At 45.0% G+C, this 17,311-nt stretch overlaps 1 protein-coding gene across 4 annotated transcripts in view; it reads left to right on the top strand.

Annotated features, from left to right (window-relative positions):
* The window catches only part of ILDR1 (immunoglobulin like domain containing receptor 1), a gene marked incomplete at both ends in the record, with an annotated part of 31,438 nt that extends 16,132 nt beyond the window's left edge, over nt 1–15,306 (top strand). The window contains 5 exons of one of the 4 annotated variants that reach the window (XM_081087689.1): nt 2,846–2,965; nt 3,243–3,389; nt 9,885–10,016; nt 10,236–11,053; nt 15,265–15,306. In XM_081087689.1, the coding sequence (XP_080943815.1) occupies nt 2,846–2,965; nt 3,243–3,389; nt 9,885–10,016; nt 10,236–11,053; nt 15,265–15,306 (1,259 nt within the window). Of the gene's footprint in view, nt 1–2,845; nt 2,966–3,242; nt 3,390–9,884; nt 10,017–10,235; nt 11,827–15,264 lie in introns of those variants that run through there. The other 3 variants (XM_081087690.1, XM_081087688.1, XM_081087691.1) reach the window with 3 other exon arrangements.
* Between the last annotated feature and the right edge of the window lie 2,005 nt (nt 15,307–17,311).

The following is a 17,311-nucleotide window of genomic DNA, read 5'->3' on the forward strand; positions in this document are numbered from 1 at the left end:
GGGGCATTCTCAAAGATTCAGGGTGGTTCCACTTTCTCCAGAGCCCGCAGAATGAGCTCTAATAAGTCTCTTTCATTAACAAGTCTCCTTTACAGTTTCTGAAGGTCAAACGAAAGTCCCCAAAGGTGATAGTCCCTGCTTTTATGTCTTTTTTTCCCTAATTTTGAGCAGTGCGGTCTGCTACCTCCATTCCCAACCAGCCACATTGGGTCAGACTCTGCTCTTTCTTACTCTCATGGGAAAGTGGCATTTCCCTTTGGTTTTATTTCTACCTTCAAGCTTGTGACATCTGGAGCCTTGTTTTCTGATACTTTTATGCTCATGTCTGCATCATTTGTGATGAACCTGTCAAAATAGTTCTTGAATCATTTAAAATGCTAACATACTTGAATGCCCTCATTACTCTGACATCCCTAAAATAATCTTTATGTCTCTAATAAAAAGTGGGGAAGATTTATAATACACATTAACCTCTGAGGGGGAATTTCCCCCAAAGCATTTTCACCATTCTTCCAAGTCTGTGGTAAGCTTGTTTCTAGGAAAGGTAGTGGGTTTGGAAAAACATGAGTAGGAAAATGATCATAGGGATTGACGTAGAAAGAGAAGGAAACAAGTCAAAGTTAGATCCAATAGTGGGTGAGCTTACATTTTTGTTTCATTTCCTCAATAAATATTTCTTGACAAACATATAAGAAAGAATTGCAGATATACAGATCATTTCTTCACTTATTGTGGTGATCATTTCATATGTATATAAATGTTGAATGACTATGTCATACACCTGAAATTATTACAATATTGTATGCCAACTTAAAATTTTTTAAAAAAAAGAATTGCAGATATGACTGTCAACTAAGCAGGAGCAAATCTGTAAAGTAAGGTCTTTAAGAATTGGAAGATGTCCTCTGGCACTTACTGTGGCTAAAATAATGGAGTCTTGGAGGCTACCCTGATGCTCCGACTAGACTTTAAGCCAGGGGTGGGCAGACTTTTTGACTCGAGGGCCACAATGGGTTCTTAAACTGGACCGGAGGGCTGGACAAAAGCATGGATGGAGTGTTTGTGTGAACTAATATAAATTCAAAGTAAACATCATTACATAAAAGGGTGCTGTCTTTTTTTTTTTTTTTAGTTTTTTTCATTTCAAATGGCCCGGATCCGGCCCGCGGGCGTAGTTGGCCCACGGCTGCTTTAAGCCCTTTTAGGACAGAGATGGGTTTTTGTTTTTTTTTTAAATATGGAACGCTTCACGAATTTGCGTGTCATCCTTGCGCAGGGGCCATGCTATTCTTCTCTGTATCGTTTCAATTTTAGTATATGTGCTGCCGAAGCAAGCACCAGAGATGGGTCTTATTCCTCTTCAGATCTCCCGCATTTCCTCTTGAAATCATCCACACAGTGTCTAACATAGTGCTGGACCCACAAAAGGTCTTAGTGAGCCTGTGTTGCATTTGCTAATCTTGAACATCCGATTCATCTATCTTAGTGGGGGAGCACAGTGCTTGGTGTTCCTGATAACTGAAATTATTATTATTTTTTAGTAACATTTACTCTTAAAACAATGGCATTTCATCTTTGCCTATTCAGGTTTATCTCATAACCTATTCCTTTAAGATCCAGAGATATCTGTTCACAGCTGGCAAGTGATCCAGGCTACTATAGCATTGTCTACCTAGTTTGGAGAGGATATTAGAACTTGGTGGTTAAGAGCACCAATAGTGAAGCAGAGAGACAGGGTTTGAACCTACCTCTGCTAAGCATTAGCTCTCTGTTGTTAAGCCTGTTTCTTAGCCTCCTGGAAAAGGCTGAGGCCTGCTAAGCCTCTTGGTTTCTTCATCTGAAATGCAGCTAATAATGGTACCCACGTATCAGGATTACAGTTGTGAATATGCAAAAGCCCCAAGTATTAGTGACTTAAACAATAAAGGTTATTTCTTCTCTTGTATAAATTTGAAAGTCGATGGAACTAGTGTAGTAATGGCTTTCTTTCATTAAGTCCTCAGGTCCCCAAGCTCCTTCTAACCCACCAAGAATATCATCTTCGTCCTCATAATCCAAAATGGCACCATCATATTTGCTTTCCAGATAACAGAGTAGAAGAAGAAATAAAGAAAAACCGTGGCCAGTGTGGGTCAGTGTTTAGAGTGTTGTCCCATGCACCAAAGGGTCATGAGTTCAGTTTCTGGTCAGGTTATGGGTTCAATCCCCAGTCAAAGTGCATATGTGAGGCAACCAATCAATGTTTCTCTCTCTCTCCTTCTCCATTACTCACTCTCTCTCTCCAATCATTGGAAAAAAACACACATATCTTCAAGTAAGGATTAAAAAAAGAAGGAATGAAGACAAAAGGGTAAAAGTGTCCCCAGACTGTTTTTAAGAAAGTTCTTGAGTTATGATGTAACACTTCTGCTTACATTCTATCCGCCCTGAGTCATATGTCCATGTCCGTCTGTAAGAGAGAATGAGAAATACTGACTTTATTCTGGATGGCCTCATACATGACCAAAAATTCTATGACTCTGAGTGAAAGGGAGAATAGACACTGGGAGACAAGTGGTAATCTCTACCTCACCCGCTTGGAGAGTTGTGGTGGGAATTAAATGAAGTGATATATACAAAACCCTTTCAAAATACCTCATAGGCCTCAATGACTGGTCAGTTCTACCTCCATTACACTGTTTGGAGAAAGAGCAGGGCCTCAATAAAAGGAATTGAGGCCTTTCTCTGAACTATGAGGGGCCCACTTAAGATGTAGAAGGACAATGCTAGGGCCTTGAATCTACGATAGGTCAGAAAGCATTTCCCTCTCTTTCAATCAGTGCACATTCTTTTTCCTTTCTTGCAGGAGCAGATCTTGTGATTAATGAAGTGATGTGGTGGGACCATGGAGTGTATTACTGTGCAATTGAGGCTCCAGGGGACACATCAGGTGACCCAGATAAGGAGGTGAAACTCATTGTCCTGCGTAAGTACTGTGGGAACTTTTTATTTATCTGCCCCACCATGACACTTTTTTCATACAGGGAAAAAAAAAAAAAGCAGAAACAAGCAAGGCCAGGTTGTTATTTTTGGATTGCCAACCTCAAGTTCTCTTACCAAAGCTAACCTTTTTTTTTTTTTTTTTTTTCATTATATTGTTCAACCTTAATCTGTAGGTTGAGAGCGGTATTTGTTAGACCTCTAGGCTATTAGAACTGCTCCTGTATATTTAGTGTGACCCCTGCTTGGCTTCTCCCCTGCAGACTGGCTGACGGTGATCTTCATCATTCTGGGAGCCCTCCTCCTGCTCCTGCTGATTGGAGTGTGCTGGTGCCAGTGCTGTCCTCAATATTGCTGCTGCTACATCCGCTGCCCCTGCTGTCCCACCCGCTGCTGCTGCCCTGAGGAAGGTGAGAGGGGATGGACAAGCAGTGGGATGGCTTACTGCTGGAGCCTGGAGCCCCAAACAGATCAACTTCAATACCATAGGCTCTTCCAGGTTCTCCTCCACAACTTTCTCCCATCACAGGCTCAGGGGTCTTTGGCCTCAGCCCAGAAAATGATTCTTGGGCAAGCGACAGAGTCAAGTGAGAGGACTTTTTTCCTGTCCTCATTCTAGCCTACCTATGGCCTTCTTCAAATGACTCTGCCTACTGATAGCATTTCCTCCGTGGCTCTGGTATACCTGTGCTCCACTATTTGCTCTTAGCACTGACCTTGCTTAACATGAGGTCTCTGGAGAGAATTGTTTAAATGTAGCAGTGAGAGAGGAGGCCACTCCTTAGAGATGACTTGAAAAGAGTAGATCTGAGGAAAGAGGTGTTAGAGCAGTGGTTCTCAAACTTGAGTATCACCTCAAGGGCTTGTTAAAGCTTAATTGCTAGCCCTCACCACCAGTTTTTTTTATTTAATTGGTTTGGAGTGTGCCTGAGAATTTGCATTTCTCAAAAGTTCCCAGGTGATGTGATGCTCCTGGGCTAGAGCCACACTTTTAGAATTTCTGTGTTAAAGGAAGGGAAGAGGGAGCAGAAGATCTTGCTTTCTTTGGGCAGACATTTGACTTTTTAAAACAGAATTATGACAGGCCCTAAACAATTTAGCTACGGAATGCATGGTGAAGATAAAAGAAAAATAAATTATTCTACAATGATCTTTTCTTAGTAACTAGCTAGAATGGAATCAACTTCTTTAAATGAAAGTGGTATTTGTGTTCTAAAATAATATATCCTATTCCTGGTGATATCAGTAAAGTATTACATTTCTGAGGAAATTCCAGAAATTTTGGAATATGTAAAGACTGAGCACCCAGAGATAACCACTCTTATCCTTTTGGTCCACTTGAAAGGGAATTTTTTTTTAAGGAATTGCTTCTTAAGATGGAAACAAAACTTAGTCTACAATGTTGAGGTCAATGCTCTGAGTCTGACTTCAGGCCTGTGTTCCGAGGTTGATGTCTTACAGGAAAAGAGAACTAACCTTTATTGGCTGTTTGCTCTGTGTAGGCCCTTTGTACATATTTCCCCATTGAATCTTCACAACCCTAGAAGGCCAGTATCATCACTTTTGACAGATGAGGGGACTGAAGGTCAGAGAAGTCACACAGATAGTGAGTAGCAGTGGTAGTACGGTGCTGTATCCATGTTCATCTGACTCACGAGAGCCTGAATTTCCCACCATGGAGAAACACCATGGAGAAGTCACTGTCACTGACATATTAATATGCAGGAAAAGATGAGAAAAACCCTCTCAAGGTGTCTTCTTAGCATCCCTAGGTCAGTGGGACACTCAAAATAGGCAGGACTGGGGAGAAACCCAGCATAAATGATAAATGTGTCCACTGTCAGCTAATAAACAGGTTCTGGGGAGAAGAGTTCCTCCTAAGTGGTTAGAGTTCATTTAGAAGAACTGGTAAAGTCAAGAAATGCAGGCCACAAGTAAAGGTCCCTAAACTTGACCAGATGAGGTAAGTTCCGAAGTGAGTCACTAGGGCAGACTGTCCTGCGAAGTTTGGTGATGAGAGGAGATTATATGGAGGGGTCAGAAGTTGTTAAAGCTTTTGGATAGAGAAGGGTGTGTGTATGTGTGTGTATGACTATTTTTTGCTTGTTTTTAGAATAGGTAACCCTAAGCATATTTGTAGGCAAAGAACCAAGGCCTATGGAAAATAAGTAAAGTAAAATGATCAGTGAGGAGTGATGGAGCCAATGGGAGTGACACCAGGCTTACAATGAAATGACTGCCTTTAGGAAAGACAGCCTGACCTCTGAAGAGAGAGAGGAAGTCATTATGATATGGACAATGATTAAAGTATAAGGGAGGAAGCTGGGAGAACTCATACGTAGCAAGTAAAAATTCTAGACATGGCAGAGAGCTTCAAGAATGATATCAGTGGTTCTTGAACTTCTCTGACCACAGCCAGTCTCCCCAACCTGCTCCTACTTTCTAGTGAGAGTTACTAGAGAACCAGAGAGGGGAAAAATTAAAATGACACCACATTTCAGTAACTTGATCATTCATTCCATACCAGTAAAGAACCCACAGTAGAACTTAAAGGTGAAAGCTATTGAAAGTGAACTTTATTTTTTCTGGGAGAACTGGAGAAACAAGTTTCATCTCTAGATGGTTTACTAGCCCTCCTCCCCACCGAACCTCTGGGCACACCAGCAGTAGGCCACAGTGGGAATCTCTGCTCCATGCCGTGCACCTCCTCATGGGTGAGGGATGTGAGGCCTGGTGAGACTTTTTCACAAGTACACACAGTTTGTTAGTGGCAGAGCCTGGACTAGAACTAGGTCTCTTGATTCCTTGCCCAGGGTGGTTCCTCTTCCTCAACAAAGATGATGCCATCTGCTAAAAGTTCATGAGGAGGGGAAGGCATGAGACCTGGGGTATGTTTAAACTGCTGCTCTATAGGAGGGAAGCCAGGTCTATATATCAGACAGGGAAAGTTAGGTTGAGAGGAAGGCTCTTTGAGGTCAGTTGCCTCACAATGCAGTCAGCTCTGGCAGTGTGGAGCTAGGATGCATGTGCTGGTGATTCCCTAAAGCTGAGATGGTAAGAGTTCAAAGAGTGTGGGATTCTAGAAAGTTCCTGAGGATGTTACCGAAATGACTGGCCAGTCAAGTCATAGGGGACTGGTAGTATGGGAAAAAGTGAAAGGACTCTGTGATCATGCGTCAAAAGAGGGAAAAGAACAAGTTCTGGAAGAGTGGAGGGGATTGGTAAGGAACGGTAAGCAGTTACAAGCAAGTGCAGTTGGAGATCCTCATTAGGTGAGCAGCAGACTGGTAACTGAGTGCAGTTACAAGCAAGTCAGTGATGCCCCCTGACGATGCTGGCTGCAGAGGACAAGAAGCGTTGGCCTCTGGAGGAGGGGGAAGTGTTGAGGGTCATTGAGGGTCATTTCTATCAGGAAGGGGACATCTTAAAGATGGTACCCCAGGTTTTCCTCAGAAAGGAAGGTGAACGTGCCTTTGGTGGTGTAGTTTCCCAGTATGTACATTTGTCTCTGATGAGATCTAAGGCAAAAGAAGCAACTTATAACAATTTATTAAAACAATGTCAGCCATTATCTATCAACAATCATACATTAGGCACTTCATGTGAATTCTCATTTAACCTCAATAATCTTGTGAAATAGATACTATTCCCATCTCACAGATGAGGAGGCTCGGCTCAGACCCTCTAAAACCTCACTCAGAATCACACAGCTGGTATGTGCTGGGATTCCAGTTGAAGTCCATCTGACCCTCAAAGCCCATATTTAAGGAAATGTATCTCCGAGAATGATATTTCTTGAAAGATTGTTGAGGATCCTCAGTAGTCAACTCTGATTTGACTCCCAGCATTAGAATAAAGGAGCTCGTTGAAAACACAGATTTTCTTGTCTTGCATTAGACTGAGGGAGGGTTTGTGGTGATTCAGGAGTCTGTATTTTTAACCAGTTCATTAAAAGTGACCAGGGCAGACTTTCCTCCATTGAGTTTCAGAGATAACTTTCTAGGAGACTTTTGAAGCTTTGCCGCTTTCTCCGTGTTTCTTATTTTACTAGAGGCCCAGCGCACGAAATTCGTGCACTGGGGGTGGGGGGTGTCCCTCAGCCCAGCCTGCACCCTCTCCAGTCTGGGACCCCTCGGGGGATGTCCGACTTCCGGGCCCACAGGGATCAGGCCTAAACCAGCAGTCGGATATCCCTCTCACAATCTGGGACTGCTAGCTCCCAACCGCTCACTTGCCTGCCAGCCTGATCGATGCCTAACTGCTCCCCTGCCTGCCCAATCGTCCCCAACTGCCCTCCCCTGCTGGCCTGGTTGCCCCAACTGCCCTCCCCTGCTGGTCTGGTCACCCCTAACTGCTTTCCCCTGCTGGCCTGATTGCCCACAACTGCCCTCCCCTGCCAGCCATCTTGTGGAGGCCATCTTGTGTGATGGCGTGATGATCAATTTGCATATTACCTCTTTATTATATAGAATTGCCTATCTGATTCCTCATTAGGTGAGCAGCAGAAAACCCTCATAGTATAGACATCCCCATGGGGCTGTTTCCAGGGACAGGATGGCAAGGGAGAAGCTCAGAGGCTGTGTTTCCCATTTGCATCTCATTAGTTCCAGTGCATCAGGGAAGGGAGGAACCCTGAGGAAAAGGCGGTAGCAGTTAAGAAGGGAGCAGGTAGATGAATCTCTGGAGAATGTAAACATTTGATGGGAAAGTTCATGGAGGATCTGGAATGATCTCTAGGGAGTTATCTATGCAGGGGGTTCCATGAACTTAAAAAGTCCTTTGGAGAGCAAGGAGTAAGCCTAACTCTCCCTTTGTCTCCTATGGAATTGGGGTCGTGGGGGAAGAAAGTGGCCAAAAGGGGGAGGGGTACTATTTAGAGGAAGTCAGGAGTCAGTTAGAGGGGTAGGTGGTATATAGGGTTGTTCCCAATGGAATTAGATGTCCTTGGGCCTTGGAGGCAGAGACTAGTCTGGAGTGGGTTTTGAAAGTTGTGGAGCTGAGTTGGAGAAAAATAAAGTGGGGAGTTACCACTGGGGAAGGGTTTTTTTGTTTGTTTCACAGAAATAAAAGTGTCTAGGAGGGACTCGGTGGTTTGGCAGAAAGACTACAGGCTTGGGTGTCAGACACAGGGTCACACTCTGTCTCTGCCAGTCACCCGCTGTTGGACTGTGAGCTAGGGAGGTAACCTCTGGGACCCCAACTTCCTCATCTGATCCCACATTGAAGATTTCTCTGAGAAAAAAAAAATTCTCTGAGGACTAGTTAGCTTATGTAAAGTGGCAGGGCATTGTGTGTGCTGATGGTGGCTCATGTAGGGAGCTGGGAGAGGCATCTGTTAGCAAAAAGGAGAGGAAAGTGCTGGGCTAATGGACTTGTCTTTGGAGGGTCCGGAGTGCTGTCTGTTGGCTTGAAAGTGTGGCAACTGGGTGAGCTGCTATTAGTTTGCATCTGATTTCCTCCAGGCTGGGCTGTGACTCACCATTAGGGCTGGAGCTCCAGACATTTTGGGGGGCTCTGCTGCAACCACATCCTGTTGTGCTGGAAGTTTATTTCACACTGGAGCCACTGGGTAGCTGTCCAGGTGGCCCCTTAACTGCTGGCCTCAACAAATCACCCACCCTGTGCAGCTGGGTCCAGAAGGCCTGCCTTCTCTTCCCTCCTCCTGTGGCAGGAGGAAGCCTCAGGCAGAGCCTGCTGCTTGGGGTGAGGGGGTGAGGTGACACAGGGTTTGGGGAACTGAGAGGAGGTGAGAGTGCTGCTGGGAGCCTGGGGCAGGCAATTCCTGCACTCAAACACACAAGTACATCTTCTACATGCATGGATGGACAGGGACTTTGGGAGATGTGGCACTCGTCAAAATTACCTCAAAATAGAAATTCATGAGCAAAACCAACTACATGCTTTTGTTTTTAACATGCACTCATTGTGGGTTAGCTGCACCTTGGGGACTGGAGTGACATTTCCATGGATCCCTTGTGCTGCTTTTTTATGTTCTTTTCTTTGCCCTGAAAGGAAATGGTATTTCTCTTCTCCCTTCTCTGCCTCCACCCCACCTCTGAGAGATTCTTCCTGCTTGGGGAAAGCCTCAACACTTAGCAAAGTGAGGAGAAGAATACAGAAGGTCTACTGGATCCACTCCAGCTTTTTGCATTCTCTTGCCTTCCTCCCACTGGTTTTCTCCAACCAGGGCTGGCGTACTAGCTAGAAACATTCTTTTTTTTTTTTAGTTTTATTGCTTAAAGTATTACAAAGGGTTTTACATATGTCTCCTTTTTCCCCCCACCCTTGACAATCCCCTGGCCTTCCCTACCCCCCAGTGTCTTATGTCCATTGGTTATGCTTATACGCATGCATATAAGTCCTTCAGTTGATCTCTTACCCACTTTACCAGTAATTCTGCCCATTGACCTCAGCATCTACGTCCTTCTCTTTTTCCACTCTGAGCAGGCAGCCCTGAGCTTCCCTGGCCGCGCCTGACTCATAGCCTCCTCTAAACTGTTTGCATGTGTACCTTCTATATTTGGCCTGTGGCTGACGGCCTTGTTGGCTTGTGGCCTGAGATTTCACTGCCTGCTAATTACCCATGTATATCCCTGCGCATTATAGTTGACCTTGGGAATGGCGGGGTGATGAAATGTTTCTGAGACTAGGAAGTCAATTTTAAGGGTATAATCCCGGGGTGTGGGATTCCTACTCTTGCCTACGGAATTTATTCCCAGTTCCTTCCTGGAGGAGCAATTGATTCACTACTTCCTTAACCTCTTACTCCCATGCAGGATAAGTCGTAGTGAACTTTGAGGAGAGAAACTGGCCTCTTGGTAAGGCCGCTAGATGGAGAGAAGTGAAGTGGGAGGTGTGGGCCTTTCCCTGGCTGAGGGTCTGCATTTCTCCTTTTTCCCCTGCAGCCCTGGCCCGCCACCGCTACATGAAGCAGGCTCAGGCCCTAGGCCCTCAGATGATGGAAAAACCCCTCTACTGGGGGGCGGACAGGAGCTCTCAGTTTTCATCTTATCCAATGAACCAGCTGCTTCAGCGAGGTAAACTGTGCCAGAGACGTAGGGTGGGAGAGGGAAGAGGGCAAGAGTAGGAGCATGGGCTACCTCAGGGCTTTCCTGACCAATATGGTGGGTATCTTTATGACTGAGGATGGGAGGGGATGCATGCAAACTAAATAATGTGGCATGTTGGTGCCCTGATTCTGAGGAGCATTCTGTGAGCCAGCTTTTCTGCATGTTCTTATCCTTATTTCCATACAGATTTGTCCCTGCGATCCAGCCTCCCACAAATGCCAATGACCCAGCCCACCAATCACCCTCCCATCACTAACGGTGTCCTAGAGTATTTGGAGAAAGAGCTGCGGAACTTCAACCCAGCCCAGCCCCTACCCCCTAACCTCAAAGCCATATCTGGCCAACCCTGCAGTATGCTGTCCTCCCTGGGCTCTGAGGTCGTGGAACGCAGAATCATCCGCCTGCCCCCACTGAGAGACCTGCCATCTTCTCTGATGACCAGCAACTCCTCCCACCAGCATTGGCTCGCTCCAATTCCCCCTGGAGCCTGGGATCTGAGGGAGGAGAAGAGGCAGCACCACCACTCTGGTTTCCACCAGGAGCTGCAGGACCGGCAGCCTAGGCACTGGGCGTTGGAAGGAAGGGAGCTGGACCAGCTTCGGAGTGGAAGGCACCGCAGCTCCAGGCCGAACACATCATCCAGGCCCTGGTCAGACAGGGATAGCCTCAGCGATGTCCCTTCGTCCAGTGAGGACCGCTGGCGGTTCACGCACCTGCCTCTCAGGGGCCGCTACCCAGACAGACCCCGCAGGCCCAGCCCCCGGGAGAGCGCGCACAGGCACCAGAGGCGCAGGCCCCGCAGCTACTCCCCTCCCCTGCCCTCAGGCCTCAGTTCTTGGAGCTCGGAGGAGGAGAAGGAGAGGCAACCCCGGGACTGGGGGGCCCACCGCCGCCGCCGCTCCCACTCCCCAAACTGGCCTGAGGAGAAGCCGCCCAGCTACCGCTCACTGGATGTCATCCCAGGCAAGAATGGCAGGAAAAAAGGGAATGTGGAGAGGCGCTCGGTGAGCCTGGGGCATCCTGCCGAGGGTAGGGCATGGGCAGAAAGGACCCTTCAGCCAGGCTTGGCCACACCTGACACAGGCCACCGCTGAGGGTGCCTCTTCCCTGTTTTGCACGGCGAGCCCTGTGGGCTCGGTGAGACACCTCTTATAAGCTAGAAGGGACCTGGTGAGTCCCGAGGGTGGGGGAGGTGCTGGATGCTTACAGAGGGCTTTCTCATCCTCAGGTCCCCCCAAGTCACAGGTGAGGAAGTGAGGCTCAGAATCATTAAGCTCCAAGTGAGTAGTGGGGCTAGGACTTGAACACTGGTCTTGATGGCTAAGGCTGTTACTTCCTGTCACAGCTGCTTTGCTTTACTTAGCAACTGTATTTCCATACCCCAAATTAGAACACCTGGCCCGACAGAGGATGTATGTGCCACTCTGGGTGCCTCACGTCAGTGTGCAAGACAGTGTTGTAGTCAAGGAGAGGCCTCTGAGCCCTCCCCTGCCACCTTCCTGGGAAAGGACCTTTGGACTGATATACATATACACACTTTAGGATTCAGTGAACAGGCAGGGTTGCCACGAGGTATGAGGGAGCTTTCCAGCCGAAAAGGGATACAAAGGGATTGATGTAGGCCTTTTGGGGCCTCTGAATAAGACCTTTTTAAAAAAAAAAAAAAAAGTGACTTTGAAAACATATTTTATAATTAATATTCCCAAATTGTGGTATTCTTTTAGTGTTGTCACTTTGCAAAGTTAAGCTGTCACTGCTCAAAAAATATTCCTGAACTCCCTTCAGAACTGACTTAGAAGCTACCCACAAAAATATATTTCTCTTTTGACCAGAATCTCTTGCTGTTTCAGTTCTGTTGAGATAAAGTGATATGGAGTAAGCTCCGAGAGAAGTTGCCGGAGTAGAGGGCTATTACAGGAACAAGAGTTTTAGTCTCTCTCACACACTGAAGGATTCAGCTCTCACTTGGACATGCAGGTTCTGCTGTAATTGGTTTAAAATCCAGTCACATGCATGGAGTGTGCAAAGGAGCAGGCACCTTGTGAGAGCCACAGTGCTGGTCTTTCTAGGGGAGGACTTTGGTCAGAGAGTGAGGAAGGTAGCAAAGGCCTGCAGGCATTGCTGAAATAATCAGTGACAATTATGTCATACTCTCACAGATGTCCCATGAGAGAGGCAACGACCAGTAATAATGAAAATTAGTAGTATCCTAAGTGATGCGGAGCTCTGGACATCTATGCTACATCTCTTTTCATCCTTATAACCCCCTGTGAGATTGGTACTACTGTCTTCATTTTACATTGGATACAACTCTTCCTTCCATGCTACTAGTAAGAAAATTACATCCTGAAAGAAAACACAGTGTGTTAGGGACAACTGCTGTTACTTCGATTAGATAGTGACTAAACTGTCTCTCAACTTCATTACAGCAAAGAAATGCAATTTCAAAGCCAGTTTTGGGCCCCAAATCCAAACCCCATTTTCTTTTAAGTATCTTCTTGTCTTTATTTTCTTCTCTTTAAGTGAAATTATGAGGTTTCTTGTAAGTTAGAGAAAGGTAAAAGAAATACCAATTATGTTCCAGATACTAGGGTAAGCCCTTTTCAATGCTTATTTCATACTAGAGGCCCGATGCACGAAATTCGTGCTAGGGGCTCGGCCTGCACAGCCCCAGCTGCCTCGCAGCCCTGTGACCCCGCTGCCCCCGCCTACTGGTCATTCTGGAGGGTCGTTCTGGAAAGTCATTCCAGAGGTTGTTTCACTGTCCAGTCTAATTAACATATTATCTCTTTATTATATAGGGCTAGAGGCCCAATGCATGAAATTCAAGCAAGAGTAGGCCTTGCTTCCCCTGGCTGCCAGCACCGGCTTCCCTCTGGCACCCAGGACCCAGGCTTCCCTCACAGCCCCGGCTTCGTCCAGAAGGACTTCCAATCTAATTAGCATATTACACTTTTATTATTATAGATAATTCTTAAAAAGCTCTGTGAGGCTCAGTGAGATTAAGGAACATGTCCAAAGTCACACCATCAGTAGGGAGTGAAGCCAGAATTAGAACAGTCTCTGACTCTCAGACCTGTGCCCTTTCAGTCATGTTTCTTCATTTTCTGAAAGCTTCCTTTATCATCCAGATGTACACACCAATAATCCAGATGTACCCCCAAGCAACCCATATTTTTTATTATGAACTTACTGGTGAGAGGCAGAGATTTCGCTGAAGGTCATTTTAAAAGCCTTCATTGTTTTAGATGTCTCTGAGTTTATCTCCCAGAGAGCTATCACTTTACTTTAATCACCTCCCACTGTCCACTCACAGTCTGAGTGATCAGAGGCCCAGGACCGAAACTTGATTTGGAAGATTGGTTGGTCTAAAGGGCACCGTGTTTTGTATGTAACTTGAATTTTGAATGCCTTTAGTGGGACCAAAGTCTTTTTCTTTTCTCCTCTGCTCGGTGGGGCTGGATGCTTTCCACACACCTCCCTGGCCTCTGAAGTCTTTGGAGCTTGCAGTTAACTGCAGAAGTTATAATACAATTGGGCCACTAGATGGTGATCTTTGATTATGTATAACGTGGAGGTTTGTTTACTCCTTGAGTTGATAAGATTTATTACTGTTTTTTTAAACCAAGCTTTCAACAGTTATCCTTCTCCATAACTTTTTTACAAAATACTTATTAAAACTACTTCATTAATATTTGGCGCAATATAAATTTTAAAAAATCTTTTGGTGCACATGGAATCCTCTCTCTCAAGAATAATGTGTAACAAGTAGATACCAACAAACAAGGGTTTTCATGTAAATGATCACATGGGAATGCAAAACAGGTAAGAACTACTCTCTGCACAGTGTCCAAGAGAAAAGGGAAGTTCTGTTGAGGAATCTCCCACTTGACGCCAGAACTAGGGCACTAACTGAGATCTCATTTTAGGTCTGCTGATCTTTTTACTCCACCAAAGGCTGCAACCTCAGAAATATGAGAAGCAGCAGTCACACAGAGCTTTAAAACCCACTGGTTTCAGACTGAGTGGCCCCTAGGCTCTGGTCTCCTTCAAACTGATTATCATTCTTTTCTATCCACCCTATCAGAAAGCCACTTCCGGTTTGTTCTGAACTTGGCCTGTACGTACTCATTCTAAAACCTGTTCTAAGAGAAAACTAATGCATCCTTTCCTCTCTAAGCTAAACTCAAACTTTCTATAGAGAATCCAGGATTGTTTTTTTGACTCTTTGACTTAATGAAAGAAAGAAAAAAACACCACTTTTTTTAGAGCAGGATATTTCATCTTCTCCTTACAAGGAATGTCTATTCCTTGATAATGTCTAGATTTTTCTATAGCAAACCCTGGAAAAGTTCCCTTTGTGCCACTTTGTTGCTTTCCTTTGTGTCAGCATTCATCCCATAGCTTTTTAATTAGAAACCACGTGCCTAAAACTCACTTTTCTGACAAACTGGAAACACAAAATTCCTAAGAGTAGCAACATACATAAACAGTGCATTTTAAACAATACGTTTTAGGACAGATACCGTATCTTGCCATTTCAAATAAGATTAGAAAGGTAACATTCATGTACTACAGCTGTAGATACTCAAAACCTAAATAAAACAATCCCCTACCATACAAAGTTAGAGAAATATGAGGAAGGTAAGCCATAGTCCTTGACCTTAGAGAGCAAGTTGAAAAAGACAAAAGACCAAGAGAAGTTGTGTCTGAAGAAAAGCCACTGAGTTTGGTCAGGAAGAGGTAATTAGTTGATCTTTGAAAAGTAACTTCAGAGAAGTACTAAAATACGAAGCCAAACTTTTTAGACAAGGGTTGAGAATAGTTCAGGAGTATGTATATAAGAAAGGGAGAGTGGGCCATGTCTTCATGAACGAATGGGGGAGAGACTGGTGAATGGAACAAGGTACCTTTTTTCTTCTGTCTGAGGGAGGCTTGAAGATGTTAAAAATAGAAAACGTAGAGTGAATGAGACTTCAAGAAATTTTCAGAAATTAAAGATGTTTGGGGAGGCTCCAGAGAGTTAGGAAAGAAGAAAAACCTAACCCAGGAAGAAAGTCTGGCTTCATGAAGAGTTAAATATTTTTTGGATTCAGATCTGCTGTCCCAGCAGCCGCCACTCACCTAGATTTTCACCTAAATCAAAACCACCTTGTGTATTTTATGCATCGAAAACAAAACCCAGCTGAGTGGGTTTCTCTGTTCTGTTCCGCAGGAGAAAGACAGCTCCCATAGTGGAAGGAGTGTCGTCATTTAGTCACCGGATGCAGCACTACTTCTGTGGTGACTCTCGGCTCCTGCACATCACCGGTATCACCTGCACTTCCAGGTGACTCGGGAAGGACACTGCGAGTCTGTATCTTACAACTTTTGGCTTAAATTCTGAGAATCAAATAGAAGAATTTTAAAAGCAAGAGTTTTAGGAATTAATGACTTAGTTTCAGACTTGGTTCACACTCTCTGAATATTGAGACAGTCTCTGACTTGTAATGGGCCCAAGTGAGATTTGATTCCTAAAGAACTTAATTGCCTGAGTCCTCAGCTAGGTTACACTACTCAGAACCATGGCCATTCTCCAAGTGAGAACTCAGGAATCTTTAAGAAAAAAGTCAAACATGTTTCAAGAGCAGGAAATCTATGGAGTACGATAGGATAATTTCCATGGGCACTTCTCTCACTTTATAGCATATCTAGAGGGTCCCTCCCACCTTGCTGCCCCTGTGCCTGGTCCCAAGTGCCCATGAGGGCCCAGGAAGAGATGGCACAGGAAATACTCCCAGCAGTGTGCTCTCTTATGAGCCATTTATTCCAAGAAGCAGTTTTGTACCAGCTTGTTTTCCTTTTGTTCATTTTATGTTTTTGCTTATATCTAACTTATATTTTTGTATATGGTATGTAGCCATTAAAATTGCTTTAAATGTTTCTTGGGAACAACAGAGTATATAAATAAGAAGGAAATAAAAATGTACTGGTGTGAGGATTCTGCCCCAAATAAATACCTACTTTGGTGCATTTGACTGGATTAAGCCTTCTTTCCGACTAAAGCTCAGAGAAGAGCCAGGGCAACCTGAGGAATTCTGGAGCCGCCTTTCTCCTGGCACCACTCAGTCTTCACAAGCAGAACCTTCCAGGCAGGTTTTGCCACTCAGAACCCCCAAAGGAGGGGCTGCACCTTCTCTATAGTAAGCTCTACCACTCCCTCCTATTTTCCCCAAGACCCTTGGTAGCTTCATGAATCCATTTGTGCTTGATGTAGAGACCCTCCTTAAAAAGACTGGAAGGATATGGCCTGTGAGAAGATGTGTGTGTGTGTGTGTGTGTGTGTGTGTGTGTGTGTGTTCCTCAACAGTATCTTTATGTGTATGGCCCCAAGCTCAATGTACATCCTATTGTGTGGACATAACCATCCCCCTCCCCCCAGTCTCGTTAATTATATGTTGGAAAAATAAGCTAAATGCCAGCTTCGGGCAAAGGTGTCTTTGGTATTTTTTATTTCCATAATGTAATTGAGTGTGAATTAGCAGAAAAAATTGAAATTTTAATAGGTAATAAATACATCAAATTCAGTAGATGAGGGACTTCTGTTCAGGGCAAGATGGCATAGATTTTATTCCCTGCTCCTCCTTGCTTAGTACAGCTCTATAAATCCTGAAAGTGGCACAAGAAACAGCAAAGGAAAACTCTGAATGGTGCTAAAAAGAAGACAAGCTGGTTTGGGAACTCAGGACCTGAAGAACAACACAAAGGCAGGTCATCTTGTGTCCCTCAATCAATAGAAGATGGCCACCCAAACTTAGCATTTTCTGACTTGCCACCTAGCAATAAAAGGTATCTCAGCTCATTCATCCCCCTGGATCCAGTAGAAGACCCTCTGACGACTTCTGGGGAAGCAGCTGGGAGCCTTGCCAAAAATAGGGTATGCATTTTCCTTCCCTGCTGGGTCTGAGAATCCTCTTTTCCATGGAGAAATACTAAGGTAGGTAGGAGGAACCAGTAAGAGTGAACCAAGGAAAGCAGCTGGCCCAACTGGGAAAGTCTCTGTTCCCAAGGAATGGAGACTTTCCTCCCCTGCTCAGAGACACTAGGGCTGACAGGTGGAACCAGAAAAAATGTACCTGTCTATTAGAAGCCCTGTAGCTACCAGCCTGGTCCCAGAAGCCACTTTGTCTCCATGGAACTGAGACTCTCCTCCCTGGCTGAGAAACCTGTATAGCGGGAGGGTACCAATAGAAGGATTTCTCTACACCCCTCCCTCACCAAGA

The sequence above is a fragment of the Myotis nattereri genome, assembly GCF_964212035.1.
Source record: "Myotis nattereri genome assembly, chromosome: 3".
NCBI classification, from domain to species: domain Eukaryota; kingdom Metazoa; phylum Chordata; class Mammalia; order Chiroptera; family Vespertilionidae; genus Myotis; species Myotis nattereri.